The sequence below is a fragment of the Chiloscyllium plagiosum genome, unplaced genomic scaffold (assembly GCF_037043375.1).
Source record: "Chiloscyllium plagiosum isolate Xiang-an unplaced genomic scaffold, Cpla_swu_hap1 HiC_scaffold_26, whole genome shotgun sequence".
In the NCBI taxonomy this organism is placed as follows: Eukaryota; Metazoa; Chordata; class Chondrichthyes; order Orectolobiformes; family Hemiscylliidae; genus Chiloscyllium; species Chiloscyllium plagiosum.
In genome coordinates this window covers 4081902-4106121 of record NW_028270164.1, presented here as the reverse complement: position 1 = coordinate 4106121, position 24220 = coordinate 4081902, and the positions used below count along the sequence as shown (strand labels likewise).

General features: G+C 39.7%; 1 protein-coding gene across 1 annotated transcript in view; it reads left to right on the top strand.

Annotated features, from left to right (window-relative positions):
• Positions 1 to 24220, top strand: part of LOC122563029 (leucine-rich repeats and immunoglobulin-like domains protein 2) — an 86286-nt gene that overhangs the window by 24775 nt on the left and 37291 nt on the right. Inside the window, exons 2-4 of the mRNA XM_043716348.2 lie at positions 17406 to 17477; positions 17576 to 17650; positions 21756 to 21890. Of these exons, the coding sequence (XP_043572283.2) occupies positions 17406 to 17477; positions 17576 to 17650; positions 21756 to 21890 (282 nt within the window). The remainder of the gene's footprint in view (positions 1 to 17405; positions 17478 to 17575; positions 17651 to 21755; positions 21891 to 24220) is intronic.

The window sequence follows — 24220 nt, the reverse complement described above, 5'->3', positions numbered from 1 at the left end:
ACACCTTCATACATTGTAATATATCCAACACCATCTCTACTGTGATATGTTCTGTCCCCAAGATATGACTACTAACTCCCCCAAGTTCCCGTGTCTTTCTCCATGGTAAAATATTCATTGAGGACCTCTCCCATCTCCTGCAGTTTGACACATACATGTCCGCTTTGGTCCTTGAGGGGCCTTATTTTCTCTCTCTCTAGTTATTTTTTCTTTAATATTCTTGAAGAACCTCTTTCGAGTCACCCTAATCTTCTCAGCCAAGGCTATCTTATGCCCCTTTGTGCCCTCCTAATTTCCTTCTTCAGTAAACTCCTGTATCTCCTATATACCTCGAGGCATTCCCTCGATCCCAGCAGCCAGTACCTGAGCCATACCACCATTTTTCTGGTCAAAGCCTCAATCTCTTGTTCTCCAGGTTTCCTTCTTCCTGTCAACATTGCCTTTTACGCTCACAGGAACATATAGACCTTGAACTGTAGCTATCTCGCTTTTAAAGGCACCCCATCTGCTGGAGGTCCCTTTGCCTGCAACAAACTATTCCAATCAACCCCTGTAAGTTCCGGTCTAATTCCATCAAAATTCACTTTGCCCAAGTTTAGAACTTGAATGTGAGGACCAACTTTGTCCCTCTCCACAAATATTGTAAAATTAATAGAACTATGGTCACTGGTCCCAAAGTGTCCCGTTTCTCCCCCCTGTCACTTCAGTCTCCTGTCCTGTCCTATTTCCCAAGGATAAGTCGAGTTTAGCCCTTTCCTGAGTAGGACCCTTTGTATACTGCATGAGGAAACTTGCCTGAACTCACTTAACAAAGCATGTGGGAGGCTTTCTTCTAATTACAGTATCTAGATTGCTGTTTTGTTTTCAAATTGGGACTGGAACTAATCAGTTCCTGCATGATGTTGAGTGCTTAGTTTGTGGACTATTTTGACCTAGTTTGGATATTCCTGCTCCTCTGCTGCTTGACCTGCTGTGCTTTTCCAGCACCACACACTCGACACAGATGTGCAGGTATTTATTATCCTAAATCAGGTTGCAGTTATTTTGCAAAGCAGTGTGTGTCAGCAATAGAGTCATAGAGATGTACAGCATGGAAATAGACCCTTTGGTCCAACCTGTCCATGCCGACCAGATATCCCAACCCAATCTAGTCCCACCTGCCAGCACCCATCCCATATCCCTCCAAACCCTTCCTATACCCATCCAAATGCCTCTTAAATGTTGCAATTGTACCAGCCTCCACCACATCCTCTGGCAGCTCATTCCATACATGTACTACCCTCTGTGTGAAAAGGTTGCCCCGTAGGTCTCTCTTTATCTTTCCCCTCTCACTCTAAACCTATGACCTGTAGTTCTGGACTGTCCGACCCCGGGGAAAAGACTTTGTCTATTTATTCTATCCATGCCCCTCATAATTTTGTAAACCTCTATAAGGTCACCCCTCAGCCTCCAATGCTCCAGGGAAAACAGCCCCAGCCTATTCAGCCTCTCCCTGTAGCTCAGATCCTCCAACCCTGGCAACATCCTTGTAAATCTTTTCTAAACCCTTTCAAGTTTCACAACATCTTTCCGATAGGAAGGAGACTAGAATTGCACGCAATACTTAGATTGAATATGAATGTCTCTCTGTTTTTATCCTTAGCACTGCACCAAATTTACGTATTGACTTTAGTAATGGTGCTTTGTAAACTCTTATTGGTAAACCGCTTTTGAGTGTGTCTTGATATTTTTAGCTTGAAAGTAAAGTAGCTTACCCTGCTACAGGTTAACTTTGGGCTTGGGTTTCTGGCAAGATTTCATTAATTAAACCGTTTTCTCTCCATTTTTTAAAAAAAGGTACTTCCTTCACAATTAAGCAAATACAGTAGGGATATCAAATCAACTAACAAGTTGTATTAGTGTGGTGCGTTTAGTGTAACAAAAATCATTTACACTTGGCGAGTTCATTAGAATCCAAAAGTTGATACATGAGGTAATAGGACACAATAATTAGCTTGGTCAGTTAGCTTGAGTAAACAGAGAAAGTGTGTGAGAGTGAGATAGATACACAAAGGTTTAGGGAGGGAATTTGAGTTTATAGCCATGACTGCTAAGCTGAAGGCACATTTCTGTTGTGCTCAAGTCCAAAATTAGAGCACAATGTCAAAAGAATTATGTGATTGGAGGAATTCAATATGGAACGTAAGATAAGTAGTACGCAATTAGATTGAATGCACCTGCTGAACCATTAAATAAGAAATTGGCAGATCTAATCCTGGTCTTAACTCCATTTCACTGCCTACCACCTTCCTCCTTTTAAACCTTCTGCTTCTTTGTACATCAAGACCTGTCTGACTTGACCTTGAACATATTTCATAGCCCAGCCCCTCTGGTCTCTGATGTAAGGAATTCATTTCATTTTGACATCACTTGGATGAAGTACTGAGGGTAACAAGGGGGCAAAATGTGGGAAATATTCTTTTTAAGTTTGTTTATGGCCAGTGGGCAATGATAGTCATGTCTTGCCCTTCCCTGGTTACACTAGAGAAGGTGGTGAGCTGTTGATTTTGAGTACATGTGGTATGGATGAGCTCTCAATGCTGTCAGGGAGGGATTTCCAGTATTTTGATCCAGTAAAACCGAACAAACAACAAAAAAATTTAAAATCAGGATGGTGAGTGATTTGGATGGAAACTTCTCATGTACGAGATGAGTAAAAGCAGTGGAGATGAGGAATTGATTGAATGTTTTCAGGAAAGTTTCTCAGACCAACATGTTATAGCACAAACCAGAGAATGGGGGTTTTGACCAACGAGATAGGCTTAATTACTGACCTCACAGTGAAAGCACCCTTGGGTAGCAGTGATCAAAATATTTCTGTTTAAGGGAGAAAAGTGAGAGTCCAAGACTACTATTTTAATTTAAACATGAGCAATTATGAGGGCATGAAAGCAGAGCGAGCAAGAGTCAGCTGGCAGTTTAGATTAAGACTCCAAAAAAAGACATCATTGTGCAAATATAGGTGGCCGGTCAGGAGAATGGACTGAATATTAAAGAAAAACAAAAAAAAAGTTAAAAGTTCTAATGGAAGTTAGTCAAAAATATAAGAATACATAGAAAAAGTGTATTCACATGAATTAAAAGAAGTTAACAAAGTAAGTGTCAGTCCATATAAAATTAATCTGGGGAATTAGTAATGGATAGGAAGGAGATGGCAAACAAATTGAACAAACGTTTTGAGTCAGTCTTCACTAGAGACAATATGAGTAACATCCTGGAAATAACTGTAAATCAGGAATTGAAAGTGCAGAGGCAACTCAAAATAACCAGGAAAGTAGTACTGAGTAAGTTGTTGAAAAGGCAAATTGACAAGTCCCCAGGTCCTAATGGATTTCATCTTAAAATAGCAGCCCATAAGATGCTTGATGTGTTTTCTTTAATTCTCCAAAATTTATCAGATTCGGGAAAGGTCATTTTATATTAGAAAACGGTCAATGTATCTCCATTATTTGAAAAAGAAGAGAGGTAGAAAGCAAGAAATTACAGGCCAGTTATTTTAACACCTGTCAAAGGAAAAGTAGTAGAAGCTATTGTTACGTAATGACAGGGCACTTGAGTAAATTCAAGGTAATGCAACAGAGCTAATATGAGTAGAAAGCAGGAGCAGGAAACTGAATTAGATGATCAGCCATGATCATATTAAATGTTGGATCAGGTTCAAAGGGCCAAATGGCCTATTCCTGCTCCTATTTTCTTTGTTTATATTATCATTACATAATGCTAATCTCCTGCTTTTCCCCATCCCTTGCACACTACTACTGTCCAAATAACCAACCAGTGTCCTCTTGAATGTCTGAATCGAACTTGCAGATCAGGCAGCATCCGAGCAGCAGGAGAATCGACATTTGGAGATTCCTGATGAAGGGCTCCGGCCCGAAACATCGATTCGCCTGCTGCTCAGATGCTGCCTGACCTGCTGTGCTTTTCTAGCAACACACTCTCAACTCTGATCTCCAGCATCTGCCGACCTCACTTTCTCCTCCTCAATTGAACTCGCCTCCATCACACTTCCAGACAGTACCTTCCAGACCCTGACTACCCCCAAGTGAAAATGGTTTTTCTGACATCACCCTTGATTCTTTTGCACATCATTTTACGTCTATGCCCTCACATTCTTGTTCCTTTTGCCAGTAGGAACAGTTTCTCTCCCCTTCTGTCCAGTCCATTCATGATTATGAAAGCTTCTATCAAATTCCTATCGTTGCCTTCTCTCCAAAAACAGTCCCACCTACTTCAATCTATCTTCATAACTAAAGTTTCTCACTGCTGGAACCATTCTTGTAAATTGATCTCTGATTCTCCAGTGCATTCACTTGTTTCGTTTAATGTAGTGCCCACAACTGTAGACAGTACTCCAGCTGAGGGCAAACAAGTTCAACATCACCTCCTTGCTGTTGCGTTCTATGCCCCTATTAATGAATGAAAGGACACTATTTATTACTGTTCTTGCTACTTGGTCCTGTCACCTTCAGTGATCTGTGCACATGTAAACTCAGGTCCCTCTGCACCTGCACCCCTTTTAGAATTGTTCCCCTTACTGTATGTTATCTTTCAATGTTCTTCCTACCAAAGTACACCAAACTGTCACATCTCTTGTCATCTATTCACCCACTCCTCTCATTTGTTGGAGTCCTTTTGGAGTTCAACATTGTCATTCTCGCAGTTTGCAATTCTTATTGGACTAGCCATATAAATACACTGGCTACAAGAACAGATAGGAGGCAAGGAATCCTGCAGTGATAAACTAACCTTTTGACTTCCAGTGCCTGTCATCTGTTTATAAGACCCCAGTTCAGTTCCAGCAACACTCAGGAAGTTTGACACCATCCGGGGCAAAGTAACTGCATGAACACATCACATCTGCAAATATTCACTTCCCACTACAGACAAACAGTGTCTAAGACACACACTACAGTACTTCAAGGCTCGTTAGACAGCATCCTCCAAATTCTTGACAATTGCAATCTGGAAGGACAAGGGCAGCAGATATCTGGGAACCACCACCTGCAAGTTCCCCTCCAAGCCGCTCGCCATTCTCATCTGGAAATAAATCACAATTGCTTCATTGTTGCTGTATCAAAATCCTGAAACTCCCTCCCTAGGTAGTACATGTCTACCTACACCAGATGGACTGCAGCGGTGTATGAAGACAACTTGCCAACACTTTCTCTAGGCCAATTAGGGATGGCAATAAATGCTGACGCAGCTGGTAAAGCCCACTATCCCCGAACAAATTTTTTAGAAGATCTGTTCTAAATTGATAGTCCCTTGTTCTGAAACTCTAAATTCCTCCATAAAGTGAAACATCCTGTCAGCATCTATTCTTTGAGATTCACTCAGATTCTGATATTTTTCAATACAATCATCTTTCATTATTTAAACAGCAGTGACTATAGTTGCAAACTGCTCAACCTGTCTCAAAAGGCAGTCCCCTCCTTCCAGGGATCAACCAAATGAAACTTCTCTGGTTTGGCTCCAAACCAATTAAACTTGAAGATCACAATTGTACAATTGGTAGCAAGACCTCGCCTTCTATATCCCATTCTCCATGCAGTAAAGACTAAGACCCCATTTATCTTCGTAATTACTTGCTATACCAGCATGGTAGCTTAGGATTTATATGCAAAAACACATTATTCTGTTGATAATTGTGTAGTCTGGAATCATTATCAAATGTAGTGAAAATTCATATTCACTGCATTTACCATTTCCCCTTTTTAACCACCCTTCTCTTTACACCTTCTAAAATTTGTCAGGCATCATTTTCCTTTCTTATTTTTTCGTGTTAACTCTGCTTGATTGTATTGTGATTTTCAAAATGCCATGCTACTGCTTCCTCAATGGATTTCAGCATAGGAAAGGGATGTTCCTCAGTACTCCCAGTGAGGCCCCAATGATGCTTAGAATGTTAAATTGTTTTCTGTAAACAGTTGTGGACGAAAGGTCTATGATCTATTTTCTGCTATTGAATGTGTTTCTACATTTTAAAAAAAAAGGTATGATTTGAGCAGGAAAGTGGGATCTGTCCAGGGGAGGAGACTAACTTGATGGGCCAAATGGTATTCTAAGATTCCAAGTATGTGAACCAGTCCTAAGTTTGCACACATCACTGCTAAAAGCTCAGTTTATTTGTAAGGAGTCCTTTGGGTTGGATTGCAGTCCTCCACAAAGTGTCCTTATGTTACTCAAACAGGTTAGCACTGCTGCCTCACAGCGCCAGAGACCTGGGTTCAATTCCCGCCTCTGGCGACTCTCTGTGTGGAGTTTGCACATTCTCCCCGTGTCTGCGTGGGTTTCCTCCAGGTGCTCCGGTTTCCTCCCACAATCCAAAAATGTGCAGGTTAGGTGAATTGGCCATGCTAAATTGCCCGTAGTGTTAGTTGAAGAGGTAAATGTAGGGGAATGGGTCTGGGTGGGTTGCGCTTCGGCGGGTCGATGTGGACTTGTTAAAAAAAGTGGGCAGCACGGTGGCACAGTGGTTAGCACTGCTGCCTCACAGCGCCTGAGACCAGGGTTCAATTCCCGCCTCAGGCGACTGACTGTGTGGAGTTTGCACGTTCTCCCAGTGTCTGTGTGGGTTTCCTCCGGGTGCTCCGGTTTCCTCCCACAGTCCAAAAAGATGTGCAGGGTCAGGTGAATTGGCCATGCTAAATTGCCCGTAGTGTTAGGTAAGGGGTAAATGTAGGGGTATGGGTGGGTTTCGCTTCGGCGGGTCGGTGTGGACTTGTTGGGCCGAAGGGCCTGTTTCCACACTGTAATCTAATCTAATCTAATCTAATTTGTACTTGCCATGAGCTGCAAATGGTTTCAGGCAATCTTCTGTTGAATTTTTGGTGCTGTACATTCAGCATTGGTTATAGTGAGCCTTTTTTCTAAAAGCAAATACATAAAGTAGCACAAAAAGTTCTACATATTCAACAAAATAAAGTTTTTTGACAGATATTGATGATTATTTCAATAGTGGCAGGCACATTGAGAATGCGATATAGCAGTGGATGTTTGGTTCATTGTGCCTCTGGTGTTGACAATTTTTCAGCTGGAGCTATCTGATTATGATTCCCACTGTTTTAGATTAGATTACATTACAGTATGGAAACAGGCCCTTCGGCCCAACAAGTCCACACCGACCCGCCGAAGCGCAACCCACCCATACCCCTACATTTACCCCTTACCTAACACTACAGGCAATTTAGCATGGCCAATTCACCTGACCTGCACATCTTTGGACTGTGAGAGGAAACCGGAGGACCCGGAGGAAACCCACGCAGACACTGGGAGAACGTGCAAACTCCACACAGTCAGTCGCCTGAGGCGGGAATTGAACCCGGGTCTCCGGCGCTGTGAGGCAGCAGTGCTAACCACTGTGCCACCGTGTGTTGTTTTCTCTTTTTTTTTCCCCCCACCAGTTGTCTAACTTAATTAGAATTACTTATCCCAGTATTTTGAAACACTGCAATTCTCAATGCTTGACCTTGTCTCTTCAAACAGCATTCAAATAGTTTTGCCAATGCTTGAAGGAGAAAACATTGTCAAATTTTGATTAATTCATCTGTGCCACACTAACAAAGTCATCATTTATTTCCCATTACTAAATACCCTTGAGAAGCTGCTGATTAGGACACTATAAACCTACAACCATTGGCATCTACCTAACAATGTGGAAAATTGCCTAAGAATGTTCTTTGGTGTAAATGTATGCAGAAATGTTGCAATACTGTTCAAAGCTTTTAGTTGCCGCTAACAATTTTTAGCGTGTGGTGGTATCGACCTTGTGTCCACATAGATTCAGCCAGATACTCTCAAATTATGTGTCGACTTATTATGCTAGCTTCAATGAATAAATTGCTGACTGAAGTAAAACTTTTGCTCTAAAACAACTTCTTTTCCACCATGTTGACTGTCTCAGGTGTGATTAATTTCCAAAAAAAACTCTTGTTTTATTTCTGTCACTAACCCTCTATAGATAAAGATACCATAACAGGCCGTCTAGTCTCGTTGTGGACGTTTCAGCTAGTGAACGAGAGATTTAGAATTCCAAATAGTGTTAATTTACTATTTCTCTACTATGAATTTGTTCAATTCTGTGGCTGTTAAAGTGTTTTATACACATCCAATTGTAAGCTTGTTGGAGGAAGTTGTTCATTGTCAATAGGAAGTAATTAGACATCTGGAGTAACCATTGGAAACAGTTGAAATTTGCCAAAGCAGCCTCCTTTTTCCTTTGCAATCTGCAGTAAAACATCTAGAAAAACTGTTTCGAAGAAGAAATTTTTTATTATCTACTGCTTTTGAAAATCCAGCATTCCTGTATATTGAAACTTCTTTAACATAGCTGAAAATGTGTTGCTGGAAAAGTGCAGCAGGTCAGGCAGCATCCAAGGAGCAGGAGAATCGACGTTTCGGGCATAAGCCCTTCAGGAATGAGGAAAGTTTGTCCAGCAGGCTAAGATAAAAGGTAGGGAGGAGGGACTTGGGGGAGAGGCGTTGGAAATGCGATAGGTGGAAGGAGGTCAAGGTGAGGGTGATAGGCCGGAGTGGGGTGGGGGGCGGAGAGGTCAGGAAGAAGATTACACGTTAGGAAGGCGGTGCTGAGTTCGAGGGATTTGACTGAGACAAGGTGGGGGGAGGGGAAATGAGGAAACTGGAGAAATCTGAGTTCATCCCTTGTGGTTGGAGGGTTCCTAGGCGGAAGATGAGGCGCTCTTCCTCCAACCGTCGTGTTGCTATGGTCTGGCAATGGAGGAGTCCAAGGATCTGCATGTCCTTGGTGGAGTGGGAGGGAGAGTTGAAGTGTTGAGCCACGGGGTGGTTGGCTTGGTTGGTCCGGGTGTCCCAGAGATGTTCTCTGAAACGTTCCGCAAGTAGGCAGAAGCACTTCTTTAACATACCCATGCATCAGTACATTGTTACTTCCCCAGAGAAGGCTGGTTGAAATGTTGCTCCCTGGGTCTCCATTTCTTCCTGTATGTTGTGATGAACAGCTAAGGAAACCTGCCTCACTAAGAACTAAATGTTTATACGACTGGCCGCTTTAACAGAATCAGTGATGCATTGTGCACTTGTTGGCGCATTTTCTGCAACTTGCTGGAACCCAGGGTGAAGAGTGGAAGTGAAAACCACCGAAATCAGCATTCCAAGTGCAAAGTTAACTTCCCTTTCAGATATCAATTCAAATCCATTATCCCTCTTTCCCTTTTCTTAAATTGGTCCTGAAAGGAAAGTGCTGACTTGTGATTTTTTTCAGAGGCTGGAGCAGTTCTCTAATAGATTCCATTAGTTGTTTCATGTAGTGAGTTTGTACAGATAGTTTAATTGCATCACATCCAAATCTGATTCTATTTTACCCAGACTCCCATGAGCATAATTTCTAGCAAGGGTCAGTGTATAGAAATCAGGCAGAGCAATAAAAGCAAAAAATACTGTAACCACTGGTTTGGCAGCAACTGACATCAGAACATAATGTTAGTTTAAAAAAAAACGAGTTGGGGGGAAGATCTGTGATACAGTGGAGGTGAGGATTGATTATATGACAAAGATGTGGTTAGTAACAGGGCAATAAATAAACAAAAGTTGGGGGGTGGGGGTGTTTGGGGAGGTTCACCTAAAACATTCCCACTGATAATAAAAGGAATGTAGACTGGATAATTCCAGTAATAACCCTGGTCTGATTTTTAAGAGACAGAGAAAGAAATGATTCCAAAACAGCGTATTGGAAAAGTGAGTTTTTATTTCAGATTTTCTGCATCCACAGTACTTTGCTTTATTTAAGAAAGATCATTTTTATTGTCTGACATCATGCAATAAAATTTAATTAGAAAAAAACTGGGAGAAAAATGAATATCAATACGTAGGAGGAATGCTGAGGAAGGTAACTGAAAGCATGATCAAAGATTGACTTTTGAAAGAAGCCCTGAAAAGAATTGTGGGGTGGGGGGGAAGGCAAAAGGCAATTCTAGAGCATTGGCTTTTGGCACCCAAATGAATGCCTGTAAGTGTTGCAGCAAATTAAATTCTGGAATTCCCTACCTCACAGCATTACGGGAATACTTCACCATAACAGGATCTCCAGTGATTCAAGAAAGCAGTCCACAATGACCTGAAGAGGAACTTGGGATGGACAATAATTGCTGGTTGTTTTGCCACCAGTGCCCATATTCCAAGAGTTGACATTTCAAAATGTATAGAAAAGAAATGTGCAGATTGAAATAATTGCAACTTGCAACTCAGGCAGCAGTAAAATGTGTACTTTAACTATTTTGCAAATCATTCTTTGAAACAGATGTATTAAAAATTGGCGAGAAGAGGCATTTGTGTTCAGAAAGGAATCAACCCTCACCTGAAAGTTGGAGCTGTGGATAATGGCAGACCTTTTAAAGCTCAGAATCAGTAAGCTTGTGTTTCCCAGACACTTTCAGTGCTTCCAGTATCTGAATAATTCAGACATTGATGGCACTAAAAGGCTACATTATCAGCACCTGTGCCCTGTGTAATATCAGAGCTGTGAATAATTTATGATTCTATGTAGTTATGTACATGGAACTAACAATTGGTTCTGCAGCCACTTATTCAGAATTCAAAGCATTCATCTATTAATTTATTATAAACGCTCGAATAATTATCTAATATTGTTGTTTCTGTTCCATGGTAGGTTTAAGGATGCAAGAGTTGGCTTGTATGTTTAGAATATCCTCATTATTTAAATATGGGACCATTTTGCATTTCCTCCCTAATGTGTTCAAATCTGATTAAGTCTCTGATTTATTTGTGTGTCAATAGTTATGTTGCATTTCCTGTGTTGCTCCATTTATAATGTAGAATATAAGAAAACACGAGTGCAAAACAGGAAGGATTTTGTAGGCCATTAATACTGCTCTACAATATGTTCTTGCTGGATCACTGACTTTGTCTAACCTGTTTAATCTCCTGTGTAAAGAATTCTTGATTCCTGAAGGTAATAAAGCATTAATTTTCATAACCGCTATTAAACCCCAGCTTGCTGTAATGGTTAGGAAGTACAGTTCCTCAACCTTGAACCCCTTTTAAACCATTGTCATATTTGAACATCGTGAATCAGGTTGTGCCTTTTTGAGTCTACTTTTTAAATGAGTTAATCAAGAAGGGTTCTGCTCTTATTGCTCTTATAACAAGCATTTTGTTTTAAATATCTGTTTATTTAAATTTGAGACTTATGTATTAGGTTCTGTTAGTTATATGTGTGAAACTATTCATTTTATCTGTATTCATTAAAGGAGCTTAAACTGTCATCAATAACTTGTATTTGATAAATATGACAGTGGTTCTTGCAGCTGAGCAAATCCTCACTCTACATAGACATCAAGCCATATGCCATCACTGGACCTACAGATTGTGAAATAATGTGATATCAAGAATTGGAGTGAATATTAGTCTCACTGGATTGCCACAGAAATGATTTTTCATTAGTTTAGTGTGAACAGTGTTCTGATTCTTTAGAAAAATGAACTCCTGTTGTAATATATGTCGTATAAAGTTTCATTTGGGAGTTGAACTATGAAAAACCTAAAGGCTTTTAAGGGCTTTGTCGGTTTTTCAGCCATTGGTCAAAGCATGTTATGTTACAAATATACAGCCTTGGCCCAGTTGTAGCTCTCATCAGGGCCAGAAGGTTGTTTGCTCAAGCCACACAAAAGACAGTACCTTATATAGGCTTCAGTGCAGTATTGCAGGAGTGCTGCACTATCGGAGGTTTTTTTTTCTTCATTCTTGAATGGGATGTGGGTATAACTGGCAAGGCCAGCATTTGTTGGCTATCCTCATTTGCTATGGAAATAATTTGGCTTTTAGGACATTTCAGAGGCAAATCTATTTTCAAAAGACCATCACACATAGGAGCAGAAATAGGCCATTCAACACATTTTGTCTGGTCCACCATTCAAACATGACTGACAGGTTTCTCAATTCTGTTCTCCTGTCTTCTCCCTATAATTTTTGATCCCCTTACTAATCGAGAACCTGTCTACCTCACCCTTAAAGACACTCATGACTTGGCCTTCACAGCCCTCAGCAACAGTGAGATTCATCAACCTCTGGTTGAAGAAATTCCTCCTCATCTCTGTTCTAAATGGTCGTCCCTTCACTCTGAGGCTGTGCCCTTGGGTCCTACTCTGTCCTAGTGGAAACATCTTCTCCATGTCCAGTCTGTCTAGGCCCCCCTCTCTTCTGTCAGTTTCAACTTTCGGCCCAGCGTCGTAGTCTCTCGGCCCGGCATGATCTTTTGGCAGTATGTGGCGGTCTCTCAGCCCAGTGTGGACCTTTGAGGTGATTCCTCAAAGTTTAGTCCCACTGTAGCTAAGCGCTTAAGAAAGACTGTAATGATTGAACTTTAAGCTTAATTTCTGTATTTTCTAACAAGGTCTGCAATGTGTAACTTTTAACCTTATTTCATATGTTTTACATTATACTATAATTACTGCAATGCTTAGCTTTCTACCTTGTTCTAAAAGTTCTGTACCTAGGTACTTGTATTTAATGTAGCGCCTTGTGTGGCGACATTAAACACTTTTCACCATACCTTTTGTACTTGAGTGCATGTAAAATAAAATAAAATCAAGATCCCCTTATCTTTCTAAACTCCGCAGAGTACAACCGCAAAGTCCTTAACCACTCCTTGTATGGCGAGCCCTTCGTTCTTGGGATCAGTCTTATAAACTTCCTCTGGATCCCTTCCAAGACCAGCATTTCTTCGATACGGAGCCCAAAACTGCTCTCAATGTTCCAAATATGGTTTGACCAGACCCTTGTACAGCTTCAGTAGAACGGCCATGCTTTGTTTTCTAGCCCTCTCGAAATGAATGCTAAGATTGCATTTGCTTTCCTAACTGAATCTGCATGTTAATCTTAGGAGTTCGAATATAGGATTCTCTTGTTTCTTTGTGCTTCAGATTTCAGAAACCTTTTTCTCATTAGGAAATAGTTGACCTCTCTATGCTTACTGCCCTGGTTTATAACCTCACACTTGTCCACATTGTTTGCCCACTCTCCTAGCCTGACTAGGTGCTTTTGCAGCCACCCTGTTTCCTCAACTCTACCTGTCCCTGGAAGAGACAGGCACTTTAACTGGATGCAAAATTCTCATGACCTTAGTTGGAAAACTGTGAAGTTCTTTTATCCTTGTCACTATTTATTCGTCAAACATTAGGTTGTGTTCTTTATGTGCAAATTAGCAGTCTTCTCCACCTAGGTGAAAATGACTGCTTTGAAAAAGTAAGTAAAGTATTTGGAATGTCTTGAATGATGATATAGATGCAGGTTAGTTTTTTTTTTAAAAACTGTATCAATGCAGGTTATTAAAGGATTTTGCTGTGAATACTTTTTTTCCCAGTAGACAAATTGAGACAATTCTATAGAACTTACTAAGCACTGTAGTGACCCAGTCAGTAAGACATAATGTTTTAACTTTGTATTTTAGATTTTCCTTGTCTGCATTCCAATGCTAGTGCAGTGTTAGTGATATGGTTTACAGTTTAAAATAGAAAATGCTGAAAAACAATATATGAAGATAGAGAGTCAATGCTGAAAACATAAAATACTGTAGTCTCTTTCTTAGAACAAAGAACATTTCAGCGCAGGAACAGGCCTTTCGGCCCTCCAGCCCTGCGCCGTTCCACATCCTCTATCTAAACCTGCCATCTATTTTCTAAGGATCTGTATCCCTTTGCTCCCTGCCCATTCATGTATCTGTCTAGATACATCTTAAATGACGCTATCATTCCCACTGTTAGTACCTCCGCTGGCAACGCATTCCAGGCATCCATCACCCTCTGCGTAAAGAACCTTCCACATATATCTCCCCTAAACTTTTTCCCTCTCACTTTGAACTCGTGACCCCTAGTAATTGAGTCCTCCACTCTTGGAAAAAGTTTCTTGCTATCTACCCTGTCTACACCTCTCATGATTTTGTAGGCCTCAATCAGGTCCCCTCTCAACCGCCTTCTTTCCAATGAAAATAATCCTAACCTACTCAACCTCTCTTCTTAGCTAGCACCCTCCATACCAGGCAACATTCTGGTGAAGCTCCACTGCACCCTCTCCAAAGCATCCATATCCTTTTGTAATGTGGCGACCAGAACTGTAAGCAGTATTCCAAATGTGGCCAAACCAAAGTTTATACAATTGTTGCTGAAAATGTGTTGCTGGAAAAGCGCAGCAGGTCAGGCAGCATCCAAGGAGCAGGAGAATTGATGTTTCGGGCATGAGCCCTTCTTCGGGAATGGCTCCTGAAGAAGGGCTTATGCCCGAAACGTCGATTCTCCTGCTCCTTGGATGCTGCCTGACCTGCGCTTTTCCAGCAACACATTTTCAGCTCTGATCTCCAGCATCTGCAGTCCTCACTTTCTCCTCCTTTATACAATTGTTATATGACCTGCCAAGTCTTGTACTCAAAACCCCTTTTGATGAAGGAAAGCATTCCGTATGCCTCTTGACCACACTACTGACCTGCATTGCCACCTTCAGGGAACAATGGACCTGAACACCCAGATCTCTCTGGACATGTTTTCCCCAGGACTTTTCCATTTACTGTATATTTCATTCTGGGATTGCATCTTCCAAAATGCATCATTCCTGCAAGTGAACACACACTGTATTTTAAACCTTTACCACATACTGAGCATTTTCCGGTTTTTTGTTTAGTATTTTTTGCCCATCCTTAATTCATACTTTGTTATGGTGAGATTTAAATTCATGATTTCTTAAAAAAAAAAACTCTAGGGCAGAATTATTGTGGTACTCCATTGGGTAGATTTCACATTCCCTATGATTTTCAACAGGATAAGCATTTGGCAATTAGGCACAATCTGCTGTTTAATCCTGTGTGGGATAGGAACAGAAGATAAATACTTTATCCCTTTGTGTTGCAATTTGGAAGTTAGCAATGTATGACTTTGTGATAGGTTCCCTGAGCTGACACCTTGCTTCCATTTCAGTCCTCTCTGTGAATGAGTCAGGGACTGGTTAAATGAGCTTCTCAAATGTGTAGATGATCAGCAGTGACTTCTGCCAGCTGCTGGCATAGAAAATTATTCAGCCTTTAGTGCTGTATTTCAGCGCATTTCCTGCTCAAGTCGTGTGTTGCAAGGAGCTTGTAGGTAATAATTCAATTATACTGTGTCAACTAAACATTTAGCAAATTCAGCATTTGATGATAGACTTTTGCTCGGTTCCCAATGGGGTAAATTTTTATTTCTAACTATTTAAATGTTTGACTATTGTGTTCAGCTTTTAACTTTTTTTTTATTATTTTCCTACTTTGTACTAAGAAGGACTGTAATGTTTAGCTTTTAACTTTGTGTCTTTATTTTTCTACTTAAAATTTTGTACCTTGTATCTAAGATGGTGCCAGGAATGATGACACTGTACACTTTTCACTGTCCTTAAGTACTTGTATACTTGAGTACACATGACAATAAAATCTAATTCTAAATGAGTAAAGCTGATTTGGAAAGTGATAATATTTATTCTGTTTTGATCCTGACCCCCTTATTTTACATTAGTTTCTTAAGATTTTCAAGCTCTTATTTAACTCTGTACCACCACCCTCTATTCTTCCATGTACAATTCATCATTGCTTGGATGTCCAGGACAGTTGGCCTACTCCCAAACATATACTACTTGTTACAAACATCCAACTTCTCTTGTTTTGATATTTGTATGCTTGTGGTATATTTTGAATGATTATTTCACTATGTGGTGGTACATAATCATGGGCTGTGTCTGACACGCATGATCTCCATCTCTGGCTTGCACACGTGTTCCCATCGTGCAATCTCCTGTAGGTCAAGTGGAGGTAGTTAAAGATTCAAGCATAATAAAGAAAGGGAGAAAACCAAACTAAGTTTAGAGCAGCTTGGACCTTTGAGAGAGGCTAAGCTTTTACAGTAGACAGCACTGAAATGGTCAATAAAAGTGAAAAAAATCCAGGTTTAATGAGCCTGTTTTCATCCAAGTGTTGAGTGATATCAATGTTGTACAGATGAGCATTTTCTTAAGTGAAACGTGAACAGAGACTGAGGGCAAACTCCAGACTATACTTTAATAGAGACATTGTTCATGCATGTTCAGTCTGTCAGCAGCTGTGTGCAAATTGTGACTGTGAGCAACAGACTGTGGAAATCTCATACAGCATTGCCTCAGTTATCCATCTTGCTTTTCAGTCCTGTTAAGATTATGATAGACTTGGACTTGAATATTACAGTCAAGCTGTCAGCACTAGGAGCCGGCTGTCCTCTTTCCAGTAAGAGGTACAGGCAAAGAATGCAAACTTAGAGTCTTCAATGCTTCTAACCTTCCAGTAAATGAACAGGGCATTTAGCAATTGCTGATGGATGGCTCATTTTAACAATTTGTCAACAATGGTCACTTCACTTTCCAGGGAATGATATGTTGACAATTTGCAACAAGTGCACCTGTGCATGAATTTATGAGCACTCCTGAATTTTCTGTGCAGAAACATCATGATATGAGTTCCATGTGCTGGAACTATGGAAATAGAAAATGAATAATGCTGATTGATCCACTTTTTGAAAGAAATTACTCCATATTAAAGTTTGTTTCCCCATCACATTTCGATTATGATGTCTAATTTTGTTTTAGTTTTGGACTCTTTGATTTGAGTAGTTTGTGGCTTTGATGAATTGTGGCTTTGGTTTACATTTTATCTTCCTTGCCTCTCCTAAAATGATGCTCTGTTGTGGAAAGATTATTGTAGAATGATTACTGTTGACAGGCGAAGGGCATGCTTTCCTATAACAAAATTGGGAAACTTAATGCATTATTGGGATGATTAACTTATTTTTAAATGCTTTAGTCTTCTTCTCATTCCGATGAAGATTATGTTGGTGGCTATTTCATTCTTTTTACATCGCACGTGCACTGAATTTAGAAATTCTGCCTCTTTTTATCACGTAGCAAGAATTTGTGTTTAAGCCATTAATGAAATTATATATCCCAAAGTTTCATAGGAGTTTAATCCCAAAAAAAAGGGGGACATAGAGGTGTTACATGCATGACCAAATGTATGATGAAAGAGGTGAATTTTAAGAAAGGTCTTGAAGTGAAAAGTGGTCGGCAGTGTGTTTTTAGCAAGAATAATGGATTGGTAGCAGAGGAGCAGGTTTGAGATTGGGACAAAACCATGAAGAGATTCAAATATGACTTCTAGAACTGTGGTGAGCAGATGTTAGGTCAGCATGGACAGGCATGATGGATACAGGAGATAGGATAACAGCAATTCTATGTCATCACAAGTGTTTAATTCTCCTCTCCTTGATTAGGGCTGGGAAAATCTTATGAGACTTCAACATTGATTTTAGAATTCTTTCTTATTGCAGAGACTTGAGTCATAATCAATTGGTTTCCACAAAACACCCAGTATTCGAGGGTCTTCACACACTTCTGGAAGTGTAAGTAGTTTGAGATATAAATTCTGTGAATTACTTGAAAGAATTGAATGTTAAATATCAGAAGTTTTCAAACTGATTAATCATTTGTGCTCTTCAAGGAATATCAACCACAATCTACTCTCTACAATCCCGACACTGGGGTCAGCCACAGCCAACATTACCATCCTGTCACTGTAAGTAAAATATTAGGGCTTAATTCTGAAACCTGCTTTGTATTTGTAATTTTTAAGAGAACATACTGTGTAACTGCTGACACATTTTGTCACTTCGGGGAGAGCTTGCCACAGTTGTTGTGGGATCATGACATCATGAATGTTACAGGGAAAATCTACATCACTATTTTCAAATGAATTTGTAACAGTTGTAAAAATCCCAGATCACCATCTCATGACAAATAGCTGACAATGATTTTAACTCCACCATTTGTGCTTTGCAATTGTTTATGACCTCTTTAAGGTGATGAATATTGGCACTTAAAAATTGAACCGTTTCTGTGTGTTTTAGTTGCATTCCCAAGTCAAGTATGGGACAAGTATGTGAAGAACATGCCTCATTTTATTACTGGCTCATCTGTAAGACTCAGCTACCCTAACCCTGAACATATTTTAACTTGCCACAACAACCATAATGTGATATATTTTCCCTGGGTAGCACAAATACTGCTAAATTAATGCTAGTTTGCAATTTCAGTTCTCATAACCAAAGTTTTATTAGATAACTTTGCCTGTTGTTTTGTGCTGGTGTTAAGCTAATCTTGATGCATCCTAATCTAACCAGTTGCTTTGGCATTCTGCATTTTAATTCGGCAGTTTTGAAAATCACTCATTTTGTGCCTTCCTGTGATTCTAAGTGTTAAAATTGCAACTATTCTTAATTTAGTTAAGATTCAAAGTGAAAATTGGCTTGATGGATCATAAGATTTTTAAATTTAATTACCGTAGTGGTCTATGACTACATAGTCATAGAGATGTACAGCATGGAAACAGACTTTGGTCCAACTCGTCCATGCCCACCAGATAATCCCAACTCAATTTGGTCCCACCTGCCAGCACCCGGCCCACATCCCTCCAAACCCTTCCTATTCATATGCTCATCCAAATGCCTTTTAAATGTTGCAATTGTACCAGCCTCCACCTCTTCCTCTGGCAGCTCATTCCATGCATGTACCATCCTCCGTGGAAAAAGTTGCCCCTTAGGTCACTTTTATATCTTTCCCCTGTCACCCTAAACCTATCCCCTCTAGTTCGGGACTCCCCGACCCCAGAGAAATGACTTTGTCTTATTTATCCTATCCATGTGCCCCTCATGATTTTATAAACCTCTATAAGGTCACCCCTCAGCCTCCAGTGCTCCAGGGAAAACAGCCCAGCCTTTTCAACCTCCCCCTATAGTTCAAATCCTCCAACCCTGGCAACATCCTTGTAAATCTTTTCTGAGCCCTTTCATATTTCACAATAGGCTGCCATTTTAACATTCGATGTTCAATTTTAACAAAAGAACATAAGTTTGTTACACAAAATAATAAGGAAAAAAAACTAAAGGAAAGTTTACAAATATCTTCTATGCAACCAAAATGCTCCTTTTTCTGAGCAATATCCTGTACCAACACTCTGCCTGGATGAATGCAGCTCTAACAACACTCAAGAACCATCCAGGACAAAGCAGCCCCCTTGATTGGCACCACATCCACAAACATCCATTCCCTCCACCACAGATGCTCAGTAGCTGCGGTGTATACTATCCACAAGATGCACTGCAGAAATTCACTCAGGATCCTTATCACCTTCCAAGGCTGTCCAAACCATGACTACTTCCATGTAGGAGAACAAAGCAGCAAATACATGGTCACACCACCACTTGCAAGTTTCCCTCTGAGCCACTCACCATCCTGATTTGGAAATATACTGCTATTCCTTCATTGTCACTTGATCAAAATCCTGGAATTCCCTCCCTAAGGGCTTGAGAGTCAACCTACAGTATGTTGACTGTAGTGTTTCACAAAGGCAGCTCACCACCACCTTTTTAAGGGCATTAAGGATGGGAAATAAATGCTGATCAGCCAGTGACGTCCATGGGTGGCACAGTGGTTAGCACTGCTGCTTCACAGCGCCAGAGACCCGGGTTCAATTCCCGCCTCAGGCGACTGTGTGGAGTTTGCACATTCTCCCTGTGTCTGCGTGGGTTTCCTCCGGGTGCTCCGGTTTCCTCCCACAGTCCAAAGATGTGCAGGTCAGGTGAATTGGCCATACTAAATTGCCCGTAGTGTTAGGTGAAGGGGTAAATGTAGGGCAATGGGTGGGTTGCGCTTCGGCGGGTCGGTGTGGACTTGTTGGGCCGAAGGGCCTGTTTCCACACTAAGTAATCTAATCTAATAAAAATGTCCCATGAAAGAATTTTAAAAAACTAAACCATCACTGGAGGTTTTAGTTGAAATATTCTAGAATTTAATTGTAGCCTTTATGCTAGGGGATTGCACTTTAAAAATAGGAAGCCTTGCTATAACAGTATTGCTATATCAGCATTAACAATATTAGTGTTGGTGAGTCCACACCTGCAGTATGATCAACAGTTTTGGCCCCTGAATTTAAAAAAGGATATATTAGCTTTGGAGATAAAAACAAAGTGCTGGAGAAACTCAACAGGCTTGGCTGCATCTATAGAGTGAAAAGCTGAATTAATGTTTCAGTCTGACAAGTATTTGTTTTATTATACTGATGTTGGAGACAGTTCAAAAGAGATTTCTTAGCCTGATTCCTGGTCTGAAGGATTTGTCATAACAAGAATGACTTAATAAGTTAAGCCTTTGTTCATTAGAGTTTGGAGAAATGAAGAATGATCATATTTAAACAGTCAGGATTCTGAGGGGTCTTAGCAGGTAAGGTGTTAAGAAGATGTCTTCACTATTAAGGGAAACTTGAATTAGGAATCATTATTATAGAATGAGGCAAAACCCATTTAACACTGAGATATGGAAGAATTTCTTATGAATTTAATGAAATTCTCTGCCTTGGTTTGTGGAGGCTAGGTCACTGCAAGTATTGAAAGGTAGATAGCTTTTTGAAGTATTGAGAAGTTGAGGACTATGAGGAGCTGGCACAAAAGAGTCGCAGCCATAATATTACAGGTTGACTGGACAGGCCTGAATGTCCTCCTATTTCTAATGTTCTTATCAACCTAATGGACTGGAGTTGAGAGAATCATTCATGAAAAGCTTTGCACTAACTCTCAATCAATTAATTTACCATTTGATTCTACGTAGCTAGGTCACCACAACATTATGCTGCTGGGCAGCTGTGCTTGTTTTGTCAAGGACTAAATTGTGAAATAATTATCTGGCCAGCATGACACCATCTTTTGTTTATTTGCCACAGAGTGGAGAAACTTTGTCAATAAGTATGTCGCAGATCTATTTTTCTATCCTATACTTTAGAATTCCCTCTTTAAATGGCTTCTCTCCACCTCCTTTTCCATTACTTCTAAAAATCTACTCGTTTGAGCTAAAATCTTAGTTTTTTTGAAGATCTGTTGAGTTGGAAGTGTCATTTTTATTGTGTTGTGGAGGTGCTGGTGTTGGACTGGAGTGGGTAAGGTCAGATGTCACATGAAACCAAGCTATAGTCCAGGTTTATTTGAAATCACAAGCATTTGAAGCACTGCCCCTTTGTCAGGTGAAGCTTGTGATTTCAAATAAACCTGTTGGACTGTAACCTGGCGCCGTGTGATATTTTTTGATGCACTTTAGATGTGGCATGAATATTTTTCTTCATTAAAGGCACTGCACATTTTGCTACAATTTAGCCACATTTGAGCCACATTCCTGATTTAAATTCTTTAACTCCCACAGGTGAAATTTGAGTCACTGACTTGAATTATATTGACAAAAAGATATCTACAATATTAGAATGTTTAAAGCCAATTTAAACATTTAGAGAAAGTGGTCCTCAATTCCTCAGTGAGGGAAACATTTTTTCTTCAGTTGACCTATTTTACTTAATATAATTGCATTTGAAAAATATTCTTTGAAATATGTTCTTGGAGTTATCAAACAGATTTTAATGCATTCAAATTATATAGTTATTTTAAAATTGGCTTCACACTCCAAATATCTCCTTCCTTCTGGTTTTCAAAGGCAGGTTTTTCTAAACTCACAGTGGAAAAAATGGTAAAAATCCAGGCAGTAATTTTGAGTTTTTTTTTATTGGAAGCATGCTTGTGATTCTTTGCAGCATGGCAGAATAATTAGTAAGAAAGTTGAACAGTGACTTTTTACTTTTGCAGAGCACACAATCGGGTAACAGAGGTAATTGCTGAGGACCTTCTACCATACAGCGCTTTGGAAACCTTGGATCTGAGCTCAAATTTAATTTCAGAAATCAAAACTTCTTCGTTCCCTATAATGCAACTGAGAAACCTGTGAGTAACAGATCTACACTACTTTTCTTCATGTTAGTGCTCCACAACATTGTGTGCTGAGCTTCAACAGTTTAGCTTAGGAATCACAGGGAGATAGAGTGTGGCAACATTGGTGATACATTGCAAACTAAGGAAGAGAGCTGCTAGCGGTGAACCAGAACATATTGTCCATATGGGACTGCCTTGCATTCTTCAACAAAACCTTGCCATTTTTTAGGGATATCACTTCATTAATCTGTGCTGTGTCCTGACCAAAAGTAATATCAGTTGAAACTTTGAAATTTGCGTTATTTATCTGCACAGAGACATAAGTACGTAGAGTGTGTTTTTAAAAAAAAAAAATCGATTCATGTATTTTGTGGGAAAAGGCCAATGGCTAGCTGATAATTCAGCTCTTCTATTGATTCTCATGTTATAATCAGCTGCAACTACATCATTGTTTTGTTGCAGAGGAGAAGGGGAAAAGGCATGGAACTCTGGAGAGAGTATGTACTATTTATGTATTCCATTTTAGAGAAAATTCTACTAACATGCCTTTCTTTCAAAGATCCCATATGGTAATAATAAATGTCTTCATTTTACAGCATTCATTTTGTTGTTTTTGAAACTAATTCTTAGAATATCAGCTTGTAGGCATCCAGGACTCTTGTCCAAAATCTGTTCAGCATTTCAGCTCATACAATGAACTTAAATCATAATGTTGCAGTAAAGGTTATTGAATAGAATTTGCAACACAGCAGTGTTTGTTCTGTACTTCAGTGCCCCGCCAATCAATCTGCAAATAATTATTACTGTGATCCTATGTCAAACATTTTAAATGTCAAAATCAATTATTTTGCCTTATGTTTGCTTTTCTTTCTAATGTAATTCATTTTAATCTTTGCTTTCCCCATAGCATTGTAGTCATTAAACATCAGAATTACCCTTATCTGTAGTTTGTGTTTACCATGATGGTGGATTTTCATGTCGTGATATTTCTTTAAAATAACCATCAACACATTCAGAATAACATAAGCATCAATGAGAGTAACGTGAGCTGAATATTACAGAAGAATATTTAAATTAATTTAAATTATTTTGTAGTTAATTTCTTTTTAAACACTTAATAGACTTGAAGGCAGAAGAATAATCCTGATTCATAGCGGTGGATTAAATAGTATTTGTTGAATTGCATGCAAATGTCATTTCAATTATAAACCGAAGTGTAAAACTGTCTGAGCTGCATCATGCAACCCATTCTGATGGGCTCTTTGGAGCCCGGTGTACATTATTCTGTGTCTTACCAGTCAACAGATAGCATATGCAGCCAGAACTCTAAGACGCACAGGGGTTTTCTTTTCAATTGGTATTTTCTGATGTATGAATATCCTTAATAGGCTGTGCATTAAACGCTCTCCATTCACCTTTTGAAGTTTATGACCTGGAATATACTACAATACATCATTTTTACACAATGCATCCAGCTCAAAATTGTTTGATATACTAATTTACAGTATAGATTTTTCTCTGTAATCTGCTGTAAAATTTGCGAGTCCTGAGGATTCACAACATGTGCTTAGTTAGCTGAATAGATGACATTGATTCTGGAGGCTAGATGTATCGCCAGCAGTTAGGAGTCTTTCTACATAACACAGATAATAATGGGTCTGGTGGCCCTTTCTGGACAAGTAGTTGAAAACTGTATGTCTTGTGTTAATAATTTGTCAGTTTAACTGATGAATCTCCAGGAGTGTCCTTTGCACGCACACATACACACACTTAGCTCTGCTGACCTGAACTTGGACTTTCCAGGTTTGTATTATTGGGGTGTTTATCTTTACGGAAAATGTTTGCAGTTCATAGTAGGCAGATGAAATTTCTCCATGTTTTGAATTTGAATAGCTTAATTTTAAAGCCTTTGAGCATGGTGAAAGAATTTAGTGCTTGCCAGGCATCTAGTTCTTTTAGAGTTAAGTGTAATGCGAGATTTGTTGAAATCTGTCTGAACTTTTAATATTGAGAACTGCAGCTTTGGTGCGAGTGGCGCATGGGATTTATGCTCAAGTTGCTGCTTTTTAAATTCATTATTATTGATTTCAAAAAGGAAGGCAAATATGTTTGCACTGTGAAATCCATTTGGGAACATTTGCATTGCCTTGACTAGACCCAGTGAAGTTCTGTACAATGGAACAGTTTTACACTTGTGTTTGAGATTATAAGATGCTTGTTTATAATAGCATCAGTTTTTATTAAAGTTTTTGATTGCAAGAAATGCTGTTTTTGTGGATATGCCAAGCAACATCTCATGTGGCTGCAGACTTTTTCATTGAACCTTGGCAAACATGGGAAAA